This window comes from Paralichthys olivaceus, chromosome 22, assembly GCF_024713975.1.
Source record: "Paralichthys olivaceus isolate ysfri-2021 chromosome 22, ASM2471397v2, whole genome shotgun sequence".
In the NCBI taxonomy this organism is placed as follows: Eukaryota; Metazoa; Chordata; class Actinopteri; order Pleuronectiformes; family Paralichthyidae; genus Paralichthys; species Paralichthys olivaceus.
Window position 1 is genome coordinate 13,203,673 of NC_091114.1, and position 20,748 is coordinate 13,224,420.

General features: G+C 44.6%; 1 protein-coding gene across 1 annotated transcript; it reads right to left on the minus strand.

Moving 5' to 3' along the window:
* Nucleotides 1–31: 31 nt before the first annotated feature.
* Nucleotides 32–20,691, minus strand: acin1b (apoptotic chromatin condensation inducer 1b). The gene is made up of 17 exons (XM_020108478.2): nucleotides 20,518–20,691; nucleotides 18,463–18,528; nucleotides 18,242–18,353; nucleotides 17,706–17,773; nucleotides 16,086–17,489; nucleotides 15,792–15,874; nucleotides 10,566–10,686; nucleotides 5,740–5,785; nucleotides 5,152–5,297; nucleotides 4,873–5,019; nucleotides 4,545–4,716; nucleotides 4,231–4,376; nucleotides 3,195–3,302; nucleotides 2,975–3,082; nucleotides 2,011–2,356; nucleotides 1,646–1,743; nucleotides 32–1,536 (listed from the first exon to the last, which is right to left on the minus strand). Exons 1-17 carry the CDS (start codon nucleotides 20,650–20,652, stop codon nucleotides 1,216–1,218), a joined length of 3,627 nt encoding a protein of 1,208 aa, XP_019964037.2. The 5' UTR covers nucleotides 20,653–20,691; the 3' UTR covers nucleotides 32–1,215.
* Nucleotides 20,692–20,748: the final 57 nt, after the last annotated feature.

Below are 20,748 nucleotides of genomic sequence, written 5' to 3' on the forward strand. Positions count from 1 at the left end.
AAAAAAAAAAAAAGACACCCGGTAGAGAAGCTGATAACCAATTTAAATTTTATTCATTTTTAAGTTCTCAGTACATTCAGCACTTGCAGGAGGAGAAGAAGCAACAAAATCAAAGTGTTTCAAACCAAAAAACTAAATTAAAAATATTAAAATTGTAACTACTACTCTATTAGAAGATAAACCTTTTATTTTTTGTTTTTTTTTCCTCTTAAATATATATATGATTGAAAGGTGGTGGGAGGGATTCATAATTGGAGACTTCAGTGCAGGGAAGGTCAGCTTCCTGTAACATTTACAGAATAACCCTCCTCTTGAATTCCATCCCATCCTTGTTAATCAACCACTTAAGATCAACTTGGGCGTTTGCATCGTCTCCTGCACCATCACAACATTTACTACCACATCTCTTTCTATCGCTTTTTTCTACGTTACAGTATGAAGAGACTTCAGGAATCAGTGGGAGATGAAGGTTCAAAGGTCACCTGCTTTAACACACAAACTTCCAAAGGCAGACAAAATTAACAAGATGCATAAAACAAATCAACTTTCCTGACGGTGACGACAGCCTGTGACTCTAGTCGTATATGTATAAAAAAAAAAAGAAGGAGTAACGCTAAAACTGATCCTCGAACACATTTGAAGGTCAGGGATCTATTTTGGACTGGTTTTATTACAGGGCTCCGAGGAGGAAGGAACTGTTCACCCACAGAACTAAAATAAAGAGGCGGGCTCCCAAACCTCAGCGGAACAAAATGCTGAGGCGAGCCAAAGAAACCGCCGCCCTTCCCGGCTTCTTTTCTTTGGCCGAGGAAAATGAACAGCACAACATGGAGGCGAGGAGGAACGCTGCTGCTCTCTACGGGAGGAAGAGACCGAATCTTCGCTCCTAAGAGACAGACGGAGAAAAAGACTGAGGGAGAAAGGAGCGAGACGGACCGTTACTTCACTACAAACCGAGCATGTGATCAACATTTTGTGAGAACTGACACTGAGGAGGTGGGGACATGGCAGAAGTGTTTGGAAGACAACGCTGGCGTCGAAGTGGATGAATTAAAGCACGGCAGGTGCAGGCGGCGAGGAGCAGACACGAGTCCGGAATTTGAGGCGAGAGAAATGATTCACTTCCTTCCTAAGACTTCCTGTCTGCTGTGTCCTCCGCCACACTGCTTCCCCCTCTCTCTCTCTCTCTCTCTCAGTCTTCAGCTATCCCACCAATCAGCGGCGTCTATCCCTAGGGTTGCTACGGCTACGAGACCGTCTACCACTGCCAGTGCCGGCTGTAGGTCGACTGGGCCGGTGACCGCTGTCCCTCCTCTTGTCCACCTCTCTGTCTCGGCCGCGTTCCCTCTCTCGGTCTCCGTCGGCTGCTCGCGAGGCTACTCCGCCGCTAACCGTTACGCCGGCGTCCTTCTCGCGAGCCTTCAGCCTCTCCTTCCTCTCCTCTTCACGCTTCTTGTCCTCCTCCTCTTGCTGCTGCTTGCACCGCCGCTCGCGCTCCTTTTGCCGCTCCGTGCGGTCCAAAATCCTCTGTGTCGCCTGGTGGACACAAAAACGATGATTACGTTTCTGGGTACAAGGGAAATCTCAAGACTCTGTACATAAATCTTTGTACGACTGAAAACACGTTTGTGTGCGTCGGACCCACCTGCTCCTCTGTGAGGGGAAGCCAGTATATACAAGGAGCCGCTTTGGTCTTGAGGAACAAGTCGTCTAGAAGTTTGGCCGGAGGCTCGTCTCCCTTTTCTGTTAGCGAGGAAAGAAATGGATAAATTCTTCTGTTGTAGAAAACAAAGCAACGTAGAATAATAACCACCGATGAAGAGTTGAACCGGCGTAAAACAGTTGTATCATAATACACAGTGTGCAGTATTGTGTCGTGGGGAATCTCTAACTTTGGTTGATGCTGAACAGTATCGATGAGATGAAATGGTACTTGTATAAAATGTTTTTGTATAAAAGGACAATCCCACTCACATCTTTATTTTTCCATGTTTCTACTTGTTCTCTTACCCTTCTTATCTGACTTCCGCTCCTTGCTCTTTGCCCTCTCCTTCCTCCTCTGCTCTCTCTCTCTGGATCGGGATCGACGTCCGTCCTCCCCCGGTCTTGCGAATTCCCGGACCTTGTCGCGGTCCCATTCCCGTTCCCCGCGGGCCCGCTCCCGGCGCTCCATCTCTCTTTGCCGTTCGGCCCATAGGTCGCGCACTCCAGCGGCTCCCCGGTCCCGTTCACGCTCCCTGTCGCGGTCTCTGTCTCGCTCGGGCATCAGTGGGGGCAGCCGGTTCTGAGGGGCGCTCGGTTGGGGAACGTGTTCCTCCTCTTTGTCTGGTTTCAGGATGCCTTTGTGAAAGTCCAGCTGCGGATAGAGACACAGAGACAAATGTCAGATTGTATGGAGATGGACAATTTTAGAAACCGATGTATTAAAAATGTGATGCCACACACTATTATTCTGCGTCATCAGAAATTCACTCCTGGATTAAACTGATGCTTAATCCGGCAGCGGATTTGAAGATTTGCTGTGTATGATGCAGCTGTTATGGACTCAAGTACAAAAGGGCAACTTCAGCCAGTTTGGACGACTCAACACTTCGTACATCTTAAAAGAAAACCTGTTAATATTTTATTCCTTGTACCTTTTACTTTGGTAAAGCAATAGTCTTGTCTTCCACTTGACACATTACAGAGTTAGGTGCACAGAAATGCTGAATCACCCGGGGACATACAGGAGCACTTTTACAGACTTTAAGGTGAAAACCTCCATAAAAGTGGATGTTTCCCAAACTTTTATAGAGCAAAAGAAGACGCATCCATAATTTCAAACACTGTCTGGGTCAATTTAAAAAAAATCTAAAATCGTATTTGTGTGGTTCAAATTAACCAGATCAAATTAGCTGGAATATGCTTCCCAACATCTTTTGTAAGGTTGTCAGCTGCATATTTAGTGTATTTCCAGATTTAAGGTGTTCATTACCTCAGCCTGCTCACAGAAGTCGACGCTGAGGACCTTGGGATTGCTCGAAGGCCATTTGACCCCGTGGATGGCAGTTCTGGTGGCGACCGCCTCCTCTGCCGTGGCGTACTGCGGACACACGAGGAGATGAAAAGGTTACAACGCTGAAAAATCCTTCTGAAAGTTAAATACAGTGGAACACATGTGGATGAAGTACAGAAGTGAAAATGTTTGTACTCACAGTGACAAAGCAGTGAGACTTGATCTTGTCGATCCAGAAGCCCTCTTCCACCACGGTGCCGGTCTGGTTCAGCAGCTCTTTCAGCTGACCCAGGGTGAAGGGTCGCACCTTCAGGATGAGAAAAGATAAACAGTCAGTTATCAAAGTCAGCGACAGGCAGATATTTCAAATGTGTTGAGACGTCCCAAAGTCAAGATGATGACCTGCAGACAGATATTTTGAATTTACAGATGAGACTCTCCGGATTAGAACGGCTCCAGAGTAAACTATTGGTTTGAAATCTGGTACATTAAAAGTGACGTTATCCTGTAAATGAGCCCTTCTTCATCTCGGGTCCTAATTTTCACTTGGCTTCTAAACTTTAATGCCAGAGTAAATCCAACAGGTTCTAAACTGATCATAGTTCAGAGGATAAGTCTTTTTAATTCAGTACTTCTTGGTCTTTCCTCTGGTGCCACCCTGAGGCCGAAATTCACACGCTTATCAAAGTTGTTTCTACATTTTACATCCGTCCAATCTGCCGATCAGTTTAGGAAGAAATACTGAATTCTTTGATCCATGTGTAACTTTAAAGTCCTGCTTCTATGGCAGGAATAAAAAGAACGTGCAAACACTAGTCATTAAATGTGTAATGTCTTGTCTTGCCATCATCTGTTTAGTCACGCACTGTGCCCCCAACTTAAAGTGATGCTTGACTACAGCCATAATACCTGGTTAAGCACTCCTGACTCTAATTATGGGTATGATGGTGATATGGTTTCCACTGGCATCAACACAATATGCCTCATTCACGAAAAATGTGTACAGTGGATTTGGAAAAGCAGGATTTTTTCCGAACAACCACATAATTTGAGTTTGAGGGGAAAGTTCCAGGCTCCAGTTCAGCTAAGACACAAAAATATAACAGGATCTTTTTATGTGATTGAATTTTTAACTTGCCAGAATAATTCTCACAAACAAATTCCACAGACTTGGAGACACTGTTCACTGGGTTTTCTTTGTGCCTTCTACTGTGATGTAGAGTTAAAAAACCCACCAGGTTGGTCACATGGATGATGTTTGAGATTTTGCCTCGAGGTGGCGACGGCTGCCGAGCTGCGCGGACGGGGTCGTCGATGGTGATGGACACGCCGGACTTCTGCTGACTGATGGAGCGACGCACCAGACTGTCGCTGGGAGTAACTGAGGGATGGAAGAGTGAGAGGGACTTTAAAAAAACAGGAATGTGTGTAATCAAGAACAGAGGGAAAGATGCCTGAGGGATGATGGAAGACATAAGCAGCAAAGAGATTTATACCCAACAATTTAAAGCAATTAAAAGCCCACCAACTTCTCAGCAAGACACTTTACCTTTCTTTGCCTCCACGTCAGGATTGACAGATGCCTGTGATTCTGATGCTTCCTCAGAAAGACTGTTCTTCCTTTTGTCTCTGGAAGTCCTGCGCTGTTGTTCTTTCTCTGGTTTCTCCACCTCTTCCTCTTCATTTTTCTGGCCATTTTCCTGACTGTCACCTGGGACGACCTAGAGAGGAATTACAGGTAGAAAAACACAGGTTCAAAACACACTGACAAAAACTTGTTCTTCAAATTAGACATTTCTCAACTGCACCTTTTCTTTTCCTGCCTGAAAACAATCCAAAAGGTTTTCAGCTGAAAGCAATGATAAAACCTTTCTGACCTGTGTGACGGTGCGTCGAATCTTCAGTCCTTTGTCCTGGTCGCTGCGGTTGTTGTCCAGGTTTTCCTCGTCCCCAGACAGTTGCAGCTCCTCTGGATGAAGCTCTACGACAGCCTCCTGGTTTACTTTAATGTCTGGAATCAAAGACTGAAGCACAGAGACACAGACACGAGAAGGTTGGAGGGAAAGAAAATATAGTTTGCTGATGAGTCTCGAGACATCAATACAAATCTGAGTTGAAATAATAATGATTTCATGATGTTGATCTTCTATCGGTACCTTCAGTGACTCTGTGGTGATGCTGATCGATGGTTTCTTAGCAGTGACTGCTGTGCTGGAGCCCCAGCGCCTTTTCCTCCCTGCTGCCGTCCCCGTCTCAGGCTCTCCTGCTCCTCCATCTGTGGTGGCTGGAGACGTCTTACTGCCTGCAGGAGTAAAAAAAAAGGTAGTTTATCACAGAGAAGAGTAGGAAGAGAGAGAGAAAACACTGCAAGATGGATGATGCTGAGGAGAAGTTGATGTCAAGTCACTGCAAGTTCAAAGCATATGAGAAATAACTGTTTTATTATTTAGTGTTTTTCTGAGGGGGGGGGCAGTTACTCATTTAAATCTAAAGAGATTCAGACAAGTAATTTGATTTAATATTATGTGAAGTAGAGTATGTAGATAAAACACTAGGAACCAAGCAGTAGATAAAAGCTTGACTCATATACAGTAATTTACAGCTGACAACATTTGAGAGAAAATGGGTTTTAAATTCTAAGAGTCTGGCATTTTCTTTTTCAATCTTGTTTCTTTCACCAGTCCTCATGTGGAACGAATGATCCAGGAGTCAGGGGGGGGGAAACATGTAAGCGGTATACTCACTGGTCAAGGATATCTTCCGGGCAGCAAAAGCCTTAGGAGTGGTGCTCTGAGAGGAGAGAGAGACAGAGAGAGAACATACAGAAACCCCAGGGGTGCGGGGCGAGATGAGAACCAAGAATCCAGACCAGGCATCAACAGAGAGGAGGTGAAACAGGACAAGTGGAGGAGAGGGTGCGGGGGGAGTTTAAGTAACAGAGACCTGGAGGCTCCAATTGTACCACATTAAGAAGAGGATGGTTTGATCGATAGTGAGACTTCAGACACATTTCTGCCTTCCACCTCTGCTCAAAGACACAGAGACAAATCATCCCGCTGCTCCCCTCGTGTCTATGTGTGTGAGGTAGAATCAAGAATAGAGAATAGAAAAGTCAAAGCACAGTTTTTAAACCTGTCTGTAGCTTCTCTATCTGTTTTTTTTTTTTACAAAAACCAGGAATGATACCAGCTCCAATCTGTGATATAATCCTATTCAGTAATCCTATAACCTATCCTATCTTATCCAGAAATACATTTGAGTTCCATTTTAGGCCTGGGTGATTCAATTCCAGAAAGTAACATCTAAATCAGGGCTAAATAAGTTGGTAATCCTGGAAAAGCAACCGAAACATCCCTCCCAGTGACCCTCTCGTCAAAGCTACGTCCACGAAACACACGCTGCTAGAAGCAGTCTTCTCCGTGAATCGCCCGCTAACGTCTCGCCTGTGCTTCAGCAGTGTGTGTGTCTCTCCGGCTGATCATCGGCTGAAATCATTTATTTGGGATTGTGTTTATTACAGTCCTGCGAGGGCCACAGACACCATTTTTCTTTAATGACAACTTTGTCGATGGTCGTGAAGAGGATTTCAACAGATAAGATAAAAAAACGCTTCAAATTACCAACCCTACGTTTAATGTTAAATCAAAATAATATTTAACCTGCTACTCATTAATTTTCCTTTTCAAAGCCAGCTCCTGTAATTTTCTGGGAGCTCTAATGTGGTCCAGAAGAACAAAGGAAGGGAACTATTTATGAGCCAGCTCCCCCAGCATACTAATTATTTCTAACTTGTGTGATAGCAGCATGTAATTCCCCAAGTATCTGTAGCATCATTAAATATGAAACTTGTGTAGGGTAATGACAACATCTGTGAACAGAGGTGGAGAACTGAGTGTTGAAGTCTCAAAGATCTGTCAGGACTATTTATACTGCAGCTGACATTCACCAATAACCGTATTTAAACAAGAGACAACTGTAGATCCACAGTGTTCAAATGCATAATGAGCATTTTTAGCTTGGTGTCAAAATACCAAATTCAAACTGCAGTACATGTGTCGGTTCAAATTAATACTAAAATTACAAAGAGGAAAATAATTCACTCCTCTTATTTACAAAATAGATCAGGAGGAAAGCAATTTTTTTTAAATTGTTTTTTTTTACAGTTTATCATTTCAATTAAACCATTTGACACCTGATTCCTTACTGGCTTGACTATGGCCCAACCGCACGACAGTGTGTACTGTATCTAGGCAACAAGGATCCAATCAGAGAAGGCAGAGGAGTGAGGGCGGTACTCGATTTATGTGTGTAGATTTGCCACCAGGCAGGAACTTATCACTGGATTGGACTTTTTTTCTTGAATGGGGCTGGGGAGAACTTTTGTCGTGTTTCAGTCTTTTGGGAGGAGTTTCAAACTGTCTCATGGTGGATTCTGATGAGGGTCAGCGCGAGGTTTACTTTGTTGGAGTCCATGATCTGTGAAGTGCATCGGGAAAAAATCTGCTGGCTTGAATGTGTAGTCAAATGTGTCCGTCTTCTCCGATGTACAGTCCTGAAAGTCTTTCTGACACTCGAGTGTATCGGAAATGTCAAAACGATAAAAACAGGTTGTCCTGCGAGGAGTTTGCGAGTTGTCCAAAAGATCTGAGTTGGTGTTTTAAAAAGTTCATTCAAGTTTTGAATTGCCTGAGAGTTAGTTGAAGAGTTCTTGAGTTTGTTTTGCAAGTTGACAGATGGTAAAGCAACTCTCAACTCTTTTGATGGAAAGAAAAAGGAAAAACAATCCAGGAGCATTTAGCTTTGGAAAATTACAATCCAGAAAAATGTGAAAAGACGACTGCTTAATACATCTCTGGTTTGATGGCCTCTGCATTCATGTGAAGTCATTTGAGATGCACCAGCCAGGTTGTGGATGTGATGAAGAGATGGATTTTTATGGATCTGCCAGGTCCACAGCAGTGGCAGCGAATCTGTGGCTGCAGAGGATTTCATGTTGACATGCCCAGCACTCATGGACCATGCGTGGATGATCAATGGCACCGTGCACCCAAAATAAGCAAAGTGCACGATGACTCCGTTAACTTGTCCTTGACCTTGTGTCCTTTGAATGTCTCTGGTGCTCCCGAGTCCAGGTGAACAGCTCTCTTGTGATGATCACATCCAGCTTGATGACAGGATTTCACTCGCACAGCTGAATAATAAATGTCCCATTTTAAAAGGCTGGTTTGAGAGTGACTGTTACAAGCTGAAGCAAAAACACTGTTCCAGATATTTGAGAGTGCACATAATCATACTGCATCCACAGATACAGGTCTTTATCCAGAAGGTTTTCGATGTTAAGTCCCATAAACAAATCTTCCAAGCAGATGGAAAGTGTTATAAAGCTTAAAACCCCAAGAATAGTGCTCATATAGATGCTCTGGTCACAGTTTTGGTTATTAAAGCAGTTTTTAGTCCAAAGTCATTACTCCACCCTGCAACCAGAGGGCAGTGTGGGATTGGAGGTAGAGGTGAAAATGAGACTGGAGTGCAGAAGAATTTTGTCTTTCATCGGTGCTGCATATGGCTTTTGGAGGACAGCAGCACGGATGTTGGAGGATGACACTCTGAGACTCTGTGCTGAGTCTTCAAAATGGTAGACGGGAGAGTCGGGGAGAGCGGGAGGCGATGCAGAGCGTTAAACACACTCCCCTTCCCTTATCCCATCATCCATCACCACCACACAGCGCAGTACAGTCCAGTCTGGTTCAGATCAGCGAGCAGGCTCCCAGCCCTCGAGGCCGGGTTACCATGACGACTGCGTGCTGCTGCTGCAGTTACCATGGCTGCCGCTGCTGTCGGCGGTGATGTGATGCAAGATGCAGTTCCTGCTGGCTCAGCGCATCACTGGAGGGCTACGGGAGAGGCCTCGCAGGCTCAGGTTTTACTCAGTGCCATACGGTTGCAGACTCTGGGCCTAATTCGGGTACCAGCGACGCACTTGGGCATAGCGGGACAGGAGTTGTAGGAGGAGTAGGAGTGGAGGAGGTGTTGGTGGTGGTGGTGGTGGTGGTAGTAGTAGTAGTACGCAGCAGGTACCATTAGGGGCAATGGAAGAGGCATGGGAACCTTCATAACAAAGCAATCAATGGGGTTTTAAACAGCAATCACACCATAAATATATATAGTGAGAGAGAGGCGATCATGATGGGATATAAAGGCAAAGATGGAAAGTAACAGGGGCAAATAGAGAAAGAGAGACAGTGAGTTAAAGAGAGAAAGGCAGCGTGAAAGGAGGAAGTAAGGGAGCAGGGAGTATGAAGAGAGAGAAAGAAACAGCAGAAACAAGCCCTGATGCATCTCTACACACACTGTCAGGGTCCATTACTCATGCAAACTCAAGGGAGAAATCAAAACCACACACACACACGGTAAAAGGACACATGCTGATAACATATTCGATAGCATAGAGGTTATTATTTGAGGAAATCTAGATAACATGCATTGTAATGAGCCTGTGAGAGTCTTATGTTGCTCTTCATTCAATTTGTCATGGCTATATCTGGCAAAAGCTTCACAGTGAGCTCTAACAAAAAAGATCTGTGGTATAATCAGGTTGTAAATGTGAAAACAGAAGTAAAAATTCTGAGCTTTTTGTTAATTAAAAAAGGGAAACCACATGGGATGGCTTTAAATGAAATACCCTGGTCTGACTCTAAGACCCTGACACACCATGGGCAAAAAAATCATTTGAGTAGTGTACAAAGAAAAGAGCTGAAGGTTGGTGACACGTGCTCTCCTGCATGAAAATTCATTCAGTGGTCCATCTGCATTGTATATTGTAATGATGTACCATAAAATGTAATATTGAAATAAATAAGGAATGAAATACAAATAGGATGGTATTGTCACTTAAAGAAAAAGGCGAGAAGAGAAATCATCTCTTTCACCAACTATCTCTGCCACCAGTTCAATGTTTTGCCAATTTTGCAGGATGCTCCATAAAAACTAAGAGCCGTGGCTAACCACAGTCGATTAACAGAAATTGATAATTGACCTGGTGCGTCAGGGCACTGGGGTTTAATGTTGTCTCTCACTGCCTCCCTGACAGAGACCGGAACAGTGAGGTGAGGAACATGCACTCTCCAGAGCACAAACATCTAATTTAACACTCTATTAACATCATTACTTGAATTCTAGCAGCATCAGCACTTAACATCCCTCTAAGAGGCTGAGCTAGATAATGGACGTGTGTGAGAGATCATCAAAATTCATGGGGTAGTTATGAAACATTAGTTGCATTAAAACACAAATGAGAGGTTTAGTTCATTCCTTTTTACTTTGGGACCCAACTCCAACTCAGCCACTGTTTGTTCACTGGTGATCAATCGTATATAATCGTCTATTTGAATGATACGTTGAGAAAAGGACGTGGAAATCTCCACAGGGACAAAAGGAATTTATGAAAACATTGGAGTTGTGTTGGTTTTGAGTCTTCCTCTAAACTACACATGCTTGTATGTGAATGAGGATGCAAGTTAGTGGGGGGACGGAACACAGACCAAGGCACCCCCACCCTCAGTGACCTTACCTCCTCCAGGCGGTTCTCGTTGCTCTCCGGCTCTGCGCCAGACGCCGGCTGATCGGCCATGGAACTCTCAGAGTCTGGCTCCACCTCTGTCACGGCGGCTGCACTAGGCTCCGACACCTCCCTGCAGCAATAAAAGACATATGGGGTCACTTGGGACTGATCGGTAAGAAAGTAGGAAGCGATAGGGTTCCTTTTTTTCTGCCCTTGATAATTATTGGGGCTGCAGAATGGCTCTGTAACTCCTCACAGTACAAGATATGCCCAAATTCCTTTAGTTAATTAACATTAAACACGGTTAAGTTAAGCCTACGTTCACAAGCATTACCATCTAACAGCATTTAAACTGTGAGGATTTGTCATTGGCATCATCAGTGTTCTGTTTTATTAAGAATGATTGAACAATCAGCAGGTTTATTGCCAAAGAAGCTTGTCATTTGTTACAGCTCTAATGGAAGACAATCCAGACATGGTGGTGTTCGAGTTCAGCTCTTGAGTCGGGGTGATATGAGGGTTAGTGTGAAGGGAGACAAAACGATGAGTAGGACAAGACCGAGGAAAACACCGGAGCAGTCAGAGGAAGGGTGCTGGAGGCCAGTGATCTGGGTCACTCCTGCTATAAATAACTCACCAGCTAACTGACACCCAGGGTCACAAACACACCTCAAACTGCTCATCGTCCAGGACACACATAGCTCCCTCAATGCTTGTGGTCTTCATTAGATTCTCAATGGGTCATGATAGAATTAAATCATCAAGTGAGGCAATGAACGCCATGCTTTGTGGTTACTGTAGCTGCACTGGACTCCACAGATCCTCTATATTTTCTCAGGAGGACGTGCATGTGTGAACGCAAATGTCCGAGTAACACGCTCCCGACAGACGATCCCCGAGGAGGATTTGATGCTGTAGTGAACGCGTCTGAGCAGAAAACGTCCCGCTGTGTTGTGCATGTGTGAAAGGCAGACTCTGGGTAAACTACGGATCCAATTCTCCGGATTTTACCAAGAGGTCATATATGAAAACGGCTATTGAGTCAGAGCTCACACAGCCAAACCCTTCTTCATATTTTATTGCTGTTATCTACAACAGAGCAAAAACAGGATCACTATATTTTCAGCCACCCCCTCAACTTCCCCTGCCAGCATAATCAAAAGCCTCCTCCGCTGCCTGTGTGAGGACGCAGCCACCGTGGCATCACCCTGCAGGTGGGAGGATCACATCCCAGAGCGTCCTCCTCTCCATCACAGAGCACATGTTCACCTCTATTGTTCAATTCATCAAATGGCTCTTTGAATTGTACATTTGACTGGAGGGAAATAATACATATTGAATTCCAGAGTTGAGATTAATCACGGCACTGTGCTTTGTCTTTTATGAGTTAAACATGTAATGACCTTTAAATAATCCTATTGCTGTTTACCACCCATACAATGTAATGACTGGGTCTGCAGCTAGAAATCATCATTATTATGCTGATTGAGCTAATAATTATTTTCTAAATCAATCAATTAATGGTTTAGTTTATGAAACATTGAAAAAAAGCAAAAACTGCCCTTTCAGATATCACTCACTTTGTCCGACAATCCAAAAATATTCAATATACGATATTTCAAGATGAGGAGAATCAACCCAGAGTGTTAGAGGAGCAGATTCTACCTCTTTCTCTAGTGATTGGTCAAAGGAAAAAGCAAATGCAGGAAGGCAGCATGTCCGCCTCCTTGACACCAATTCTTTTCTGCCCTAGGTGTGGATGTCTGTGTTTGTGTGTGTATGTCTGTGTGTATGTGTGTGTGTGAGTCTTTGGCGAGACCAGAGGCACACCTGTGCCGGCTATAAAGGGAGACAGAGGTCTGCGAGAAATACAACCCCTTTGGATCAGGAGAGGAGAGGCCAGGCCAAGGTGATGTAATGAGCACAGAAACAACACGAGTGAGTAAACGTATTTCTGGACAATTTCCTAGAATGTTCCAGAGTGGCTATACGTGAGAATGCAAAGGTAAAACTGACAATTACTCCCGATATTACTCAGAACTTTTCCTGCGAGCCGTTTAGAAAAATGTCTGCAAAACGTCCTAATGAGCTCATGTGAGAATACAGCAGGAAAATGTTCAAGAAATTCACAGCGAGCAAGTGGGCGTGATGATGACATCTCTAAAACGTGAAGGTGCAAATCTGAAAAAAAGAATACAAATATCTCAGAGTGAAAAAGAGAAGTCAGACACGTAGAAGATGCCAACGAATGTCAAGTAGGAATGACGAGATCTGAGAGTTTTTGATGATAAGGACCAACGCCGGTGTTTAAATCCTGCAAACAAAAAAAAGGAAAACGTGTCGTGTCCTGTCTCCTGTCTGCTCTACCCAGACACCACTGCAACCCTGAATTTACTGGATAGTTTCCGGTTTCCATAATCCCATGGTACCATTTCTCTCTGCATTTCCACCTTTAATACTTGGACTTTTCTTCACTATCCCCACTGTGAAGCCCTTTGTTCTCTGCCTTTACATTCATATTCCTACAGGCTGAATTGAAGAATAACACTAACGCACAGCCCCAACCTGCCGGACAACACCACCATGTGATAACTGCACCTTATGATTAATGTTACTTCACAAAACAATGTACCTGAAGTGACTGTAAGTTTAGCATGGCCTGCAATCACAGCAGCTCAACAGAATTGCTTAAATCAAGAAGATGAACCAAAACTCTTGTCACTGATCACATCACACATGTGATCGGCTCCCAGTGAAGGAGGGTGAGAGCACTGATGCCAGCTGGGAGACTGATATCACACCATCAGGGCCCATTCACACCGACTGTACAGCGAACAGATGTCTGCTTTAATGATCTCCCTAGACAACAGGGAGAGCATTAACAGCTACAGCCACACACAAATAGACAAATACAAACACAGGTCCTCTGCGGGCTCCACGACAAGATGCAGCACAGTGTGGCCACGAAGACTGAACCTTGACGGGGGACAAAAAGCAGTGAATCCTCAATTCTGAATAAGAGATCTCCTCTTTCATGCTACCTGGCATGACTCAGTGTTCAGGTCAGGGGAGAGAAAATCACTGCCCTCATGCTTCTCCCCCAACACCATGAAACCCATTATTTATTCATCAACGTGTTTCTTCATCGAAAAGCTATTTCAGGCTCTGATCAGAGAAACCGACCCCCTCCCTCAGAACACATCTTCCCTGCTCCTTCACCCAACAATAGACTCACGACGTCCCCACCCCCGGTGCTCCTCACATGGACGAACATGCAACACCAGGCCGGTGTGGACTCATGGAATCGAACACGGGGGCAGCTACGCTAAGTGTGTACACACACACACACACACACACACTCACAGCCGGTCTCGATCCACGAGATGGGACCGGATCATTTAATTCGGGATGAATACCAGCAACCTGAGGTCGCCCTCTGGTTCTCTTACCCGTTTTTGTTGCCTTCGGACAGCATGATGCCTCGACAGGAAACCCCGGGGGTAAAAAACCAACACCCCGGCAGCTCGTAGCGCTTCTTCCGGTTTCACGCCGGTTGAAAACGGGGACGCGAGATACAAATCGACCCCGGTGGCGGTTGTGTCTCACTCTGATTAGCGGAACACTGCGTCGGCATCAGGGATGCGGTGCATGCATGGCGGCCATGTTGGATCCACGGACCTGTGTCAAGTCTACCGGAGTGGAAAACACCGTTTCCGGTGGGTGGTTTTTCAAAGTAAAAGTCCGGTTAGGCGTTTAAAATGTGGCGCATTCTAGATTATAATCGCAAAAATAATCGTTATCTCCGCATTAAATCCGAATTGCATGAAGATATCAATTCATGCAATGAATATCAATGGGAAGGCGATGGAGGAGGAGGAACAGCAGCAGGAGGAGGAATGCCGGTTGAGGCAGCTGCGCTGATGCATAACAAGAAATACAACCTGCTATAATTAGGAGCTATGAGAATGTGTTTACAGCCGACCCATGTTTAAAACATCTTGTAAGCATGTAATCAACTCTGTGACACATATTTCCACTGCTCTCCACGTGGAAATGAAGGTAAGCATTTATCGGACCGATCCAACTTGTCCAGGGAAACAAATACAACTTGATGGTTAAAGAGTTCATTCAACTTCCAACACAGTGTCTGTTGTTACAGTAAATGTAACATGTGATTCCACCATGACTTCAATCTAGTGATAAAAACACGAGCACCTCCTATGACAGAAAAATCTTGTGGGGAAATACTAGTGACTCATTTATTCCCTTACGTATTTAAAAAGTGGTCTAAAAGTAATATCCTATGCCTGTCTATGCTCACAGACGATACTCAATGGATTATTAAAGCTGTCATTTATGCCACAAATCAAATTTGTCCAGGCACCAGCCAAGAGCCAAAGCTGAATATAAAATAGTAGTTTAGGAGAAACTGATGTAGCTCCAACCCAACCTAGTTTATTCAACTTCAGTGTAGAAACAGTCCTCTCTGTTGCCGTAGTAAATATTTCATGTGATTCTATCAGAACTTCCATCTAGTGATAATAACATGACCAACACCTTGTTCTCTAATGGCTCTCATTAGTTAGTGGGGCTGGGATGTAAAAATAATAAATAAATAACAGCTGCAATGTTATTTTCATCAATTGCAGTATAACAAAGATTCAGTAAATATCAGGTACAGTGACGAAGTATAACCTCTGATTTGTAAAATCGTGCAGAGGTGATGACATAGTCAGACGCTGAAAATATTGCACCTTTAACTGCCATTTTGTGATTTCATCATCTATGTTAGACTTCTCTGAGAAACTGAATAATGATATGTGATGTAAAACTGCTCTGAAGTTAGTTGAGATATCCAGAAATACAGAGCCCTCCTTTCAATCATAAATTATTCAGCTGATTTAGGTATTGAATTGTAATAAAATGTGAATCCTTCTGTCCTGCAAAACATGAATTTGTCAGTTAGGGCCTGTTCTAATTCTAATGGCTGATATGACTTTAAAAAAGCAGTTAGTCAAAGAAAGGGATAAAGGGATACAGGCCTTTAGAGAGAACAGAATCAATATTATGCACAATAAACACAGTAAAAAATACAGAAAAAGCAAGAGGGAGGAGTGTGCATATTTATAATAATGGCTCATTGTGCTGGTGTAACTTCAACTTCATCCTCTAATATGACGAGGACTCAACAACACTTTTTGGAAGGTTCTCTCTATTTTAATGATGGTTACTGACCTTTTTGAAAGGTGTCGTTTCTCCACCTCTTTACTCAGGTCGGTATTGTTTCCTTCCTCTGCTTCTTGCCCTTGTTTTACCTTCTGTGAAATCATTTAAGACAGAACAATTAAAGACAAATAGCAATATGCATTTAAATGCTAGTTAATATCAGCCAACACAAAATAAAACAACACATGGCTGAAATAATCAACGTTCTGCAATTAACATGATTGAAATATGATTAAACGTGACATTGTGTTCATTATTATTACACCTTAAGAATATCTATCAATGCTCTGGTCCATAACTGACCTTCAGGGGCTTGGCAGGGGAGGATTTATCCCGGGAGGAGGAGGATTGTGATGAACGTGAAGACGAGTCTGATTTGGAGTCAGAATCAGACGAGGAACCTGAATCTTGTGGCTCAGTTATCACCACCCATGCTTTCTTGGCTGTCTGCTGTTTCTTCTCCTGCTCTTCCTTTAGCCGTTTCTCCTCTCTTCTTTTTTCATCTTCCAGGTGTTTTCTCTCTTTTTCTTTTTCCTCTTCCTGACGTTTTCTCTCTTTTTCTCGCTCCTCTTTCTGATGCCGCTTCTCCTCTTCTTCTAGTCGTTTTCTCTCCTTTTCCTTCTCTCCTTCCAGGCGTTTCTTCTCTCTCTCCTGTTCTTGTGCCTTAGTTCTCTCCCTCTCCTGCTCCAGCTGTCGTTCTCTCTCCTTCTCCTTCTTTAATTGCCTCTCCTCCTCCATATCCCTGGTCTCTTGTTGCCTCTTTCTCTCCAGTTTTTGCAGTGGTGACTCACTGGAAGACCCCGCAGTGGAATGAGCTGCATCTTCTGACATCTCTGTAGATGCGCGGAAAGCTCCCTCTGACTCCATCTTGTGCACAAGCAGAGAAAGGGGTCCGGGCCTACACTTCACAGGGGGCTCAGGGCTGCTGGAGCGAGAGCTGGAGTCAGAGTCTTGCCTCTGCAAGGTAGGAGGTGGGACTGACTCCACTCTTGGGCCAGGTGCAGGCTGAGAACCCTCACCCTCCTGGTCCTCTGTGTCTGGTGGACTCTGCTTGGGTGTGTCAGGGAGGGGAAACAGGTCTGGGGGTGGAGAGGGAGGAGGCGTGGGGTGGCGCAGCTGCATGGGGGTGTGGAGTACCTGTGGTGGTGGGATGTGCTGCGGGGGTTGAAGCTTGCGCTTGGATCTTGCGCCTGCCAAAGGGACACTGGGGGGCATCTGCTGCGGCTGGGGAGGGACTCTGTTAGCCTTAAGTGCTTTGCCAGGACCAGGCCCCCAATCCTCATCATCCTCACCTTCATCATCACCGTCATCATCGTCACTATCCATATTGACATTGCTTCCCGTCGCTACTCCAGCAGATCGGCTCAGGTGGAGGACCGAATGAGCTGACCCTGGTTCACTCGGTGCAGTGCCCTCCTTCTCCTGGGCTCGGGGCACGGCAGGGGGCAGCCCCTGGCGGTCTGGCTTACCCAAGACGCGCACTGACAGGGAGGCTACAGCACGAGGAGGGGACGGGGCTGGTGGTTCCTTATGCCCCATGGCTCGCTGCATCCTAGCTCCTGCCGCTACAGGGGGCTCGTGTTGGTGAAGGGTAGGACTGGGGCCCATGTCAGGTTTGTATGCCATCATCCCATGACTCATCACAGACGCTCCTCCTCTCTCCTCTGCTCTGGTCAGAGTGGACTGGGAGGGTGTGGGGCGATGCAGCTGAGGACAAATAATCACAATTATATTGATGGTTCCAGAACTACTAAGATTATAGAATCACAGTTTAAAACCTAATCTGTAAAAGCACAAGAACATTTTTGAATGAGAAATAGAATATTGAGAGGCATGATTTCTCACAGCATTAGAGTGTCCTGTTATCTGGGATGAATCTTTAGCTTTGCTCGTCTGATCATTCAGTGTGTGGACGTTACTGACCTTGTCAGAGACATAGCAGTCATTGTCTTCCGAGTGCTCTTCATCCTCCTCTGGCACTGCTGGGCTTTCTGTAAGAGAGGGGAAACAAGGCAGGGTTTAAGTGTCAGCCCCAAAGTTTGAATTAAAATTCACGAGACACAACGTTTGGATCCTAAAACAAGGCGACTTTTCAATCAGTCAAAAACGGACAGATCCATTCCTCTAACGTTTCTGTCGACACAGAGAGGGTGTGGGTTGTTTGATATCTCACATAATTTGACCTTGCATTTTTAAGACACTCTTTCTCCAATGATTAAAAAAACCTGAATGTCAATAGTGGCTGAGTAATATGCCTACAGCAGTTACATTGAGTTATATGTGCATGACGGAGGAATCTTTTTTAAATATGTATGTGTTATTCTTCCAAAAATATTTATTTAATATTAGAATATGGGAGCTAGCTGTAATGTGTCGATGAGTGTGTTTTTCCATTCAAACATCGTTCACAGCACAGACTGTGTTTATTTTCTGATTTCTGACTGTGTGTCATGTTATACCGTCGGCCTCTTCCTCCTGTTGGGCCTCTCTCTCAAGTCTCTGGCGGAGGAGCTCCTGCTGTTTGGCCAGGTATTGTTTTATGAAGCTGTTCTGGCACATCTCCTCCCCTATCTATGACAAGGAAACACACAAAAACCAGCACTTTGAAATAATGTCACAGAAATCACACGTGTTGTCTCAGGAGAAACAAGCAAACCCTTCTTTGAAAATCTCCTCCTACCTGAGAGTTGGGCTGCAGCCCACTGTGGGAGGAGGATGACCTCTGTAGGTTCTCCAGCATCAGAGCCTGCCAGGGATGAATAAGAGGAGTAATTACACTACATGATATTATACCACAAATTCAAAAGCAAATGAAAACCACATACTTCAGTATAAGGGAGAGAGCTGCAACAAAGTTCTATGGACAGACTCTAACTTAGGAATTTACAGTTCTGGTCACCATTTCAATCCATAAAGCACAATTGTGTGTATGCTTTGATAACTTTTGGAAATACAAGAACCTACTTTTACAGTTAATTTACTTATAAGAACACTTACACATATTGTACAACAGCACTTCACAGAAGAAATTCAACAAAAGCATTGTGTAGCTAATTTCAATGAGTATTCGAACAAAATCCTTTGTAAATTAACTGCTGTACTTCTACTCATCACAATATTAAAAGTAACTGAAATCGTATCTCATTACTCACAATCATACTTTGCACAATATAATGAACTATTGCTCTATTATTTTCTACAGAGCTGACAGCTTGGCTCCGCAGGTTATCACCTACAGAGTTGAAGGGTCACGGTAGAATCACATGTATTATTTACAATGATAACAGACAGGACTGTGTCTGCATTGTAGTTGAATAAACTGGGTTGTGTTGTAGTTACATCAGTTAAACAAATATTTAGCTTTGTTTCTAAGCTATGGCTTGTGCAGATTTGATTGGTTGCATTAATGGTCACTTTCGTTCCCCGATGTGAATTATTGGTCAGCATGAACAGGCGTTTAATAAATCATGAATAGTTGATATAACATGCTTATAAGATGTTTTAAACACACATACCCTCATCTCTCCTATTGAATATTGCAATACTTTTTTCATATTGCAATTATTACTTATATTGTAATATTGCCCTCCCCTACATTGTTGCATGCTACTCTATGTCTACTTGTGTTTAAATGTTTTCTCAGTCCACCTCTAACAACTTTTATACCAATGACTGAAAACATACATAATTAAATCTGTCATTATTCACACACTGGAGCTTTATACACATGCCACCATGGAGGGGTCTCTGTGTAGTGTATGTATATATTTATATAGATGTACAACACCTCTGACGAGTAGTGACTTCGACTTCACAAAGCATTCAACACAGCCAGGTCCATCACTCTTGTGAGTCCGCTGGAAATATTTCCGGTATTGTTTTCGCTATTTGCATGTGTTGTGACTTTTGGCTGCGCGTGTATCTTCAAATTGACGAAGTTGTTCACTTCATTTGCTTGTGTTTGCATGTGTTTTCTTTGCAGTGCGTTGATCTCTCTCGGCCACCGTACCCTGCCCTGCATCGTTGCATGTTGTTCTATCTCCACCGTTTTTCTCAATCCACCATCCACTCTAACAACTTTATGACCCAACACACGAATGACTGACCGAGTCGTTACTGACCCACTGTCTCTGCACGGAGCGGTCTGTGTATGTCTAACCATGCACGGTGTTTACACAAACATGGCGCACAGAGGATGTTTCAGTGACAGGGGGCGCTTGAGTATCGTGACCCAAGTGTTTCTGAAATCCTCGCTCCGGCCCTGAAACCTGTGGTTGTTCGCGAACTAAGTCTGGAGAAAAACAACAACAACAGCAACAACAACACAAAAAAAGTCAACAACGTCAACGAGTCGTTGTTACGTGTTTACATCGCTAGGCGCGCACCCGTCGCTCCCAACACACACAAAGCGCGGGCGCGGCCATGTACAGTACACTAGGCCTCGACTTGACAGGTGCACGCGTCCAGCTGAGACACGATGCACCGAGAGTTACTGCAGATTAGCCCAGAGCCGTAATGGCGGACAGCTTCTTCGCGCCGTGCACCAGGAAACGACCCGAGTTAAAAAACTGCTGTTTACGCGGAACGAGACGGTTCATGTGTTCCCGCTTCTGAGTCCACACACACGGCCTCTAATGTCCACCACCACCACCTCCCCCCTCCTCCTCCTCCTCCTCCGTGTGTCTGCTCCGGCTGAACTTCGCCAGACTCGAACCCTGCACCGGGGAGCACTCACCCCCTTCAGCCGCTTGACCAGCGTGTTCTTCTGGCCGCTCTTCGGCAGGTTTCTCTGCTCCAGCGCGGCTTTCAGATCCGCCACTCGCAGCGACTGGAGAGGTTTCCCGTCGAGCGTAATATCGTCGTCCGCCATTTTGCTTCCCTCCGTTCGTCGAAACTACGGTGGCTCCCCCCCCCCCATACACACACACACACACACACACACACACACACACACACACACACACAC